General features: G+C 60.6%; 1 protein-coding gene across 1 annotated transcript; it reads right to left on the reverse strand.

Moving 5' to 3' along the window:
• Positions 1-1,659: 1,659 nt before the first annotated feature.
• MYL10 (myosin light chain 10) lies at positions 1,660-7,649 on the reverse strand. The gene is made up of 5 exons (XM_034988183.1): positions 7,584-7,649; positions 7,257-7,349; positions 6,664-6,739; positions 5,649-5,753; positions 1,660-1,742 (listed from the first exon to the last, which is right to left on the reverse strand). Exons 1-5 carry the CDS (start codon positions 7,647-7,649, stop codon positions 1,660-1,662), a joined length of 423 nt encoding a protein of 140 aa, XP_034844074.1.
• Positions 7,650-8,021: the final 372 nt, after the last annotated feature.

The following is an 8,021-nucleotide window of genomic DNA, read 5'->3' on the forward strand; positions in this document are numbered from 1 at the left end:
GCACTGCTGGTTCAGCCAGGGACTTGCGCGGACATGTGCATCGTGCCTTCGAGCGTACAAGGGGCTTGCACTCGGCCGAGGCATGAGAAAGCCTTGCCCAGGTCTCCTTTGCTCCTCGTAGCCCTGGGAAGCCAGGGCTGTGAGCCCCCTTCACAGAGAAACTGCTGAGGTTCGGGAGATGTCAGGGCCGGCAGTGACAGTGCGGGGCCAGAGCTGCCCGGGGGCCTGGAGGAGCGGCAGGAGGTGACGATCCAGAGGCCTGATGCCCTGGGAGCTTGGAGGGCTCCCCCCACCTGGCCTCTCGGGGGACACAGCGGGCAGGGAAGGGATCTGAGGGCCGAGCCAGGCCTGAGCGCCGCTAAGGGCCGACGTGCATTTTCCATTATTTATGTTACTGTGGGACAGTCACAGTTTCCGACTCTCTGAGCTGGGGACTATTCACAGACTCCGCTTCAGCCAGAGCCTCCTCTGTGGCCTGCCTGGCGGGCAGCCACGTCTTCCGGGTTCGATGGCCCCAGGGCTGAGGCCTTCGGTTCCCAAACTGGGTCCCTGAAGTGTTCCTGGCCTGGTGTTGGGGGGAGTGAGGGTGCGTGCCAGGAGAGGGGTTGGTCCAGACCACTCCCGGGGCTGCCCTCAGTGTCTCCTGGGGGTCCCCAAGATGGCTGTGGGAAACATGGACCCTGAGGGAGGGGTGAAGGAGAGGGCCCCAGCCTGCAGGAACCCTGAACAACCCCTCACCTACCCCTGGGGGCCATGTGCCTCACAACTTTGGGGGGTGGGGGGTGGCGAGAAGGTGTGAGAGACAAGATGGACCTTCCCTGGTTTCCCACCCCCCCCCCCCGCTCCCCCCTGACCTCTCCTGCCCTCCCCCGCCCGCCCCCATTATGGGATGATTCTAGCGGGCAGCAAATCTAGCCTCAAAGCCAAGGCCTCAAGCATCACAGTAATCAGTCGGGAAGCATGTGCCTGGGGAGGAAATTCTGCCTGCCCCAGGCCACCCACAGGCCCAGTGAGACCTCGGAGGCTCTGAAGGGACTTCCCCGGGGACAGCTCAGTGTCCTAGCCCCTGGGCAGGCTGCCCCACCCACCAACCTCGGCTCTGCTCAGGGCTCTCACTGGCCTGAGGCACAGAGGACATCGGGGTCCCCACCTCCGTGGTGCCAGCCCAGTGGCCCCCAGGGCAGACCCGGAGTCCAGGGCCTGTTGCATGAGCTGCCCTACACAGACCCTTTCTGTGCTCAGCCTCTCCCACCCAGTTTCCCCCATGCCCTCCAGCCGCCCCCTTACCAGCCCCGCAAACGCCAAGCCCTGTCCCTTCACAGCTATGTTCTGGCATCTAGAATGTTCCCTGCCCCAGCCTAGGCAACCCTTCGTTGCCCTTCAAGGCCCACCTCTACCACTGGGAAACCCACTCCTGGTGACCCCACACTCCCTATACACTTCCACACAGAAATGGGGACACTGGGTCCCAGAGAGGGGAAGGGGGGACACTGAGCGATGGCTGAGCTGGGCAGGGCAGTGCCCTCCTGGCTCCTGGCCAGACACTGACCGAGCTGGGTGGGGGAGGAGACTGGGCTGCAACCCACCCTGACCTCACCCTAGCTCACTGATCACCTGAGCCTTTGGGGAGAGAAAAACCAAATGAAGGGCAGAGGGGACTTACAAATCAGCCTTGACAAAACCTTTCCCTTCGGTGTCAAACACCTTGAAGGCGTGGAGAATGGTCTCCTCCGTGTCTGTACCTAGAAACAGCACATACAGGCAGGGAGAGAATAGGGTGAAGAGCACAGGCCGGGGCTGGGGGCTGGGCTTCCTCCCCAACTTCCACTCCACAGTGGGAGCAAGAGAAGGGAGATTTCTGAGAAGAATAGGAGTAACGACCAAGAGCACTGTGTGTAGTTATGAGCAGCCTGCTCAGCTGTACATGGAGACCCCAACTGAGCACTTACTATATGCTTAACCCTCCTGATGATTGGCCTGACTTTATAGGCGAAGAAACTGAAGCTCAGATTAGTGAGGTGGGGTTGGGGTGGGGGCACTTCTGGGGCTCCCTCATGACCCAAGATGTGCATGAGAGCTGGCAGGTCAAAAAGACTGTGCTGTACTTGGGGGCTGAAGGCTGGGCTCGAGCAGGGGCGCTGGAGGGTCTGCAAGATGGTCCAGGCCAGAGATGGGGCGGGTGGAGGACAGTGGGCTGGAGGGAGGGCAGAGCAGTTCTGGTTTATCACCCCCCCCACCCCCCGATGTGGGCTTGGGGGAAAGATGTCATTAGAAGGAATGTCTATGACCACAACGGGATGGACTAGCTAGCCCCTGGTTGTACGGATGGGGAAACTGAGGCCCAGAGAGAGGCAGGGTCTGGCCCAAGGCCTCACAGCTATGAATGACAGCAGGCGACCTGGTGACCCTTCCCTGATGCTCTCTCCCCTCTCACACTGCCACCCTGCTCACTGCGGACCAGGCACGTCCCCTTCGTTCCTCAAGGCTCAGCTCTGTCACCAGTGACATGGAGGAAAAGGTGTGTTTGCTGCCCACCTCCCAGGGTCAGCTTGCAAAACGGGTCATTAATGGTAAAGATCGGGTCAAACACTGATGGGTCACGGTCGCAAACCCCTCTGAGTGCTCTGTGGCATGTTGGCTCCTGGGACCCCCCCCACCCCCTCCACCAGAACACCCTGTGTGGTAGGTATCGATGTCCTCAGCTTGTCAAAGAAGGAACCAAGCCAGAGGACCTTGCTTGAGGTCCCCACGAAGAGCGGGAGGAAGGGTCTGAAACCGACTCTTTGGACTCCAGAGCTCCCTGCTGCTCTGTGCTCCCACCTGCCAGACTGGGGCCTCCTCCCAACAGGATGCCATCTGAGTGACTCGGCGACTCTGAGGCCGAGTGAGGGGCCGAGCCTGGCTCAAGGCTGGCACCGCTGGCCTGGGTTTCGGGGAGGGCACAGCCGTGGGCTTCCTCCGCCGAGGGCAGCAGGGAGCCCGTGTGCCCAAGCCAGAGGCTCAGCCCAGGGTCCCTCTGGGGCAGAGCCCCAGGCACTCACCGCCTGGCCTCGGAAGCAGAGGGGGTGTCCCAGGGATTATGGTGGGGGGCTGGTGGGAGGTCTTGGCCTCCCAGGGCATGTGAAGAGTCCTCGCTGCTGGGGTGGACTGGCTCCAACCCACCTTCCTGAGGACCAGCGGCCCCAGGTTCAGGCCCAGTGTCCGCACAGTGACCACAGTCCAATCCTCCCCTCTCTCCCCACAGAGAGGGTCTCTGCTCTGCGGACGGCAAACCACACAAATGAATGGGCCACAGAGTGGCCATTGGGAATCAGGTGACCAAGTGTCCTCATCCCAGTTAGAGGGATGACGGGGCCTGCTCCAGCCCCCCAGCTCCTGTCCCCACTGCTGGCCAAGTGTGCAGGCTCAGCCAAGTTCACGTGACAAGCTCAGACGGAGCCCCCAGTCCTGGGACCTGGCATGAGCCAAGCTACTCATGCTGTTTGACAAGGTCCAAGTATGGGGGACGATCCTGAAAACAGGAGACTCCACAGCTGGCTCCTGCTATTCTCTTTCATTTTGTTTATGGCAATCTTTATAATTGTGGGAATATTTCTGGGGTCTCACGATAAAGTGACTACTCATCTTAGTTACGCCTATCTAAGCAATCATAATGAAACTAATTCCACGAAGAATTAGTTTCTATAGAACAAAATAAAAAGACGGTCACGCTCTGTCTAGCACCTTTCTCTTTGCGTACTGTTTTTTAGTTTTAGCGAGAGTCAATAAGCGGAAATCAATAAAGGTCATGTTAATCATTACAAAGGAAAAATGAAAGAAGGCTATGGCTATAATCCAGAAAATGATCTAAGATTTGGAAAAACAAAAATATCCCAACATATAAAGTTCCTTCGAGGCTATCAGGAGGAGACGCTTGCAACCTGATCCTGTGTCTGCGTCTCCTCATTTGCCGACGCCGTCCTTTCCTACGAGAGACCCACCCCGGCTGGAGCTGGACTCCAGCAGGGACCCCTGCAAAACTGAGAAAAAACTGCAGTCTCTTGGCCCCTATGGGGCCCCGCCTGGCCCTGGGTCATGGCTCTTAGCCATGTCTTAGCGATGGCTCGTGCACCCACACGAGCTTCCGGCCTCCCACGTAGAGTCACCGGCTAGAGTCCCACAAGTCTTTCCCAGGAGCGTACCCCTGCCCCAGCCCCCCAGGCTTCTGAGCTCTTCAAGGAGGAGGCCACGGTCCTGGGAATAAGCCCTAACGAGCTTCCCAGAGGAGGGCCAGCTCCAGGCTCCCCTCGGGCCCCACGTCTGGCCCTCAGTTTCCCTGGGAGGGCGGGTCTATTGTTGGCCTTTAGCTCCAGGATCAGCCAGGACAGGGTGTGTAGAGGTTATTATACTTCCCAGCTGGCCTCAACCTACGACACTATTAGGATTTCTCGCCAAACATAATCAGTGATGTGGCCAGGGTCACCCCTGGAGTGTGTTGAGGGTGGCCCCCAAAACATATGCCCATGTCCTCATCTCTGGAAACTGGAAATGTCACCTCATTTGAAAAGGGGGCCTTTGCAGATGTAAGGAAATGATGTTGAGATGAGGAGATCATCCTGGGCTATCCCAATGGGCCCTAAATCCAGTGACAAGTGTCCTTCTAAGAGTAAGGGACAGGAAGGTGGGCAGACAGAAGAGGGGACGGTGGGACCACAGAGACAGGGATTGGAGCGAGACAGCCACCGGAGGCCAGAAAAGGCAAAAAAAAAAAAAAAAATGGGGCTCTCCCCTCGAGCCCCTGATGGAGCCTCTTGCCGGATTTCGGACTTCTAGACGCTGGAACTGAGAGAACATATTGAGGCTTTTTTGAGCTGTCAAGTTTGTGGTTCTTTGTTAGGGCAGCCTCGGGAAACCAACACAACCCCCACTTTACAGACAGAAAATGGAGGTGCAAAGCAGACAAGCCTGGCCCAAGGTCACCCCGGGGATCAGTGGGAGGGCATCCAGCAGGGGCAGCCCGAGGGTGAGTGGGGAGGAGTCTCACCTCCCAGGGCAGCCTCAGCCCAGGTTGGCCCCCTCCCTCTGCCCAGGGAAGACTCGAGCCCAGGAAAACGCTACAAAGGGGCAGAGGGTAGCTCCCTGGGGCCCAGAGAGAAAGGGACAGAGTTGCCTGGACCGCTGCCCTGACCCCATGCCCCCGGCCCGATGCTGCATCTCGGGAGGCGCCATGGTTAGAGCCCAGAGTCGTGGTTAGGGTTCTATCCCTGCCACTTTGATGCGTGGGTGCCTGGTACTCATATGGTGACACCTCTGAGCCCCTCGAGTTGTTCCCTGGAAGCTGTGTGAGTGACCCTCCCGGAGCTGGGGTCAGTCGTAGTAATTTCCAGAATCCCACTCCCAGTAACCCTCCTCCTGTTGGTCGTGAGGCAGGGCAGGTAAGGCGAGCCCAGGGGTAGGGAAGTGGGGCTGGGGCCCCTGGTGGGCGGAGGGCTTTCACACAAATTGTCCCCTCCCGCCCCCGGGAGGCCCTATTCCTACCCTGGTGTAGAAGTGGAAACTGGGGTGGGGCCCAGGGGGCTGGCAGTTGGGGCCACACCATGCTTCCAGCTGTCTGCACACAGAGCCAGGCTGCCCAGCCCCTCCCCAGGGCCACCTGGGGCCTCACTCACCCTTCAGCTTCTCCCCAAACATGGTCAGGAAGATGGTGAAGTTGATGGGCCCAGGGGCCTCCTTCACCATGGCCTCCAGCTCCTCGTTCTTCACATTGATGCGGCCTGGGGGAGGGGGAGGGACACCCAGGAGCACAATGAGGGACAGAGGGGACTCTGCCTGCAGGCAGCCCAGGAGAGCAGAGCTCAGGACCAGGGAGCTTCCTGCAGGGTCTCCCAGCTCTACTCTTCCACATCCCCCCCGCCCCCAGCCCTCAGGCCCTGCCCACCTGCTGGGGGACCTTCAAAGGGGGACACATTCAGCCACAGTTAGCACTGGGCTGCCCCCAGCCCCCCTGCCCCCACCCCCCGCTACCACCCCGGCCTCCCTGGACAGGAGAGCAAGTTGGTGATTATCTCCATTTCACAGGTGAAGAAACTGAGGCCCAAAGAAGCTGAAGCGGAGGTGCATAGGGGCCAGAAGACCTGGAGCTCAGAGCTCATGTGCCCCGGGAGGAGGTCATCTGGGGGTGGGCGGACTCTGGGGTTCCTCATGGTCCCAGCGGACAATCACATTTCCGAGAGCTCAAAGCTTAGTTTCGACATGACTTAGCTATGCCCCCTTCCCCTGACCTGAACCCCCTCCCCATTCATGCCTTAAGTCCTCTCCCTGGGCCCTTAGAGAGGGCAGAAGCCTCCCCTGGCAGCCGAAACCCGGTAGCCTTGAGCCCTGCGGACGTGTCCGGCCTCCTCCCCCAGCATCTCCCACTGCTCTCTTGGCTGCCTCCCCCACCCTGGCCTCCTAAGCCAGGCCTTTGCATGGGTCACTTGTGCTTCTGCTGCCCCCCCTGCGTCCTCGGCCCAGATCGTACCTTCCAGTCACGGGCCACCCCTCCCCTGTGCCCCCAGGGCACCCAAGCCCCTCACAACCACTACAACTGCTGCCCTGGCCTGTCCCCAGGCACCCACTCTTTCCAGAAGGCCTGGGCTCAGTTCTGCCCCAAGCCCTGAGCCCCTGCAGCTGCTGGTCGCCCACCCAAGGCAGCAAAGGTGTCCCTCAGGTCCTCCTTGTCGATGAAGCCATCCCGGTTCTGGTCCATGATGGTGAAGGCCTGGTGGAGACATGGGTACTGAGCAGCCTCCTACCCACTCGCCCAAGCCCAGGCCCCTCCCCAGAACCCTGCTCCCCCAAGGGACTGTCGTCCTGCACACCGCTGCCTGGGTAACCTCTGGCCAGCCGGCGTCCTGGCTCAGCACGGCCCCAGCACGAGAGCGTTGGCTGACCCGCTCAGCTCCCACCGCACGCCAGCACGCAGCTGGGATGCCATGCCCATCCCTCACTTCATGCTGCAGCAACCCCATTTTACAGAGAGGGAAACTGAGGCTCAGAGAGCAGAAGGACTCGCCCGAGGTCACGCAGCAAGCAAAGGCTCAGGTAGAGAGGGGCGGGGGTTGCCCAAAGACCGCAAGTCACGTCTCCGGGCTCGGAGGCACACCATGGCGGCCTCTAAGGATAGCGACATCATCATCACCCCCAGGGACTGAGGGCGACCGGGGCCTTGCCAGCCCCCTGAGTGTTTCCATGCATCGCATTAATCCTCCCGGTGGCCCCAGAGGGCACTGACCAACCTCTTTAAACTCCTGGATCTGGGACTGATCAAACGTGGAGAAGACATTGGAGCCGGCTCCACCTTCCGCTCTCTTGCAGGCTCTTCTGGGTGCCTGGGAGGTGGCAGACGGCCTTCCGCCGGAGGTTAGCCGTGCACCCCGCCCGCCCCCCGCGCCTCCCCTCCCAGCGTGTCACGGTACCGAACGACACGGCCACCCTGGGCCACAGGGTGCAGCAGACAGACAGGGCTCCTAAGGAAGCCTTGTGGATAAGGGGGGGCATTTGTCCAGCCTGAGGCCAGAAACCTGGGGGCCCCCACCCCACAGGCTGGTCAGCGGCTTCCTGACCTGGTCGGGGGAGCCCAGGGGGTATAGCGGAGAGGACACGGTCCACCTATATCTCCCTGCGGCCATCCCACCTCGGGGCTCCCCTGCGCCCACCCAGGGCCCAGCTCGGAGCGCGGCTCCATCGGGAAACTTCTGCCCAGAGCTCAGAACCCATCTCCACAGCAGGTAGAGCAGGCGACCCCCCACACGGAGGGTCTCTGGCCAGCCTTCCTGCCTCCACATGCTTCTCTCAGGATATCAGGGGCCTGAGAGCCCACCATTGAGCATTCCCTGAAAGTTCTGGGTCCCCAAGACCCCCCAGGGGACCTTGCCCTCGGCAGCTATCACCAAGGACTTTCAGACTTGGCTCGTGAGGTGGGAAAGCACAGCCCTGGCTTCACAGGGCCGGAGGGGCAAGTGGGGTGTCCCCCCACCAGCCCAGCGCCCCTGCCTCCATGT

The sequence above is a fragment of the Mirounga leonina genome, unplaced genomic scaffold (genome assembly GCF_011800145.1).
Source record: "Mirounga leonina isolate KUSES-001 unplaced genomic scaffold, KU_Mleo_1.0 Mir_454, whole genome shotgun sequence".
In the NCBI taxonomy this organism is placed as follows: Eukaryota; Metazoa; Chordata; class Mammalia; order Carnivora; family Phocidae; genus Mirounga; species Mirounga leonina.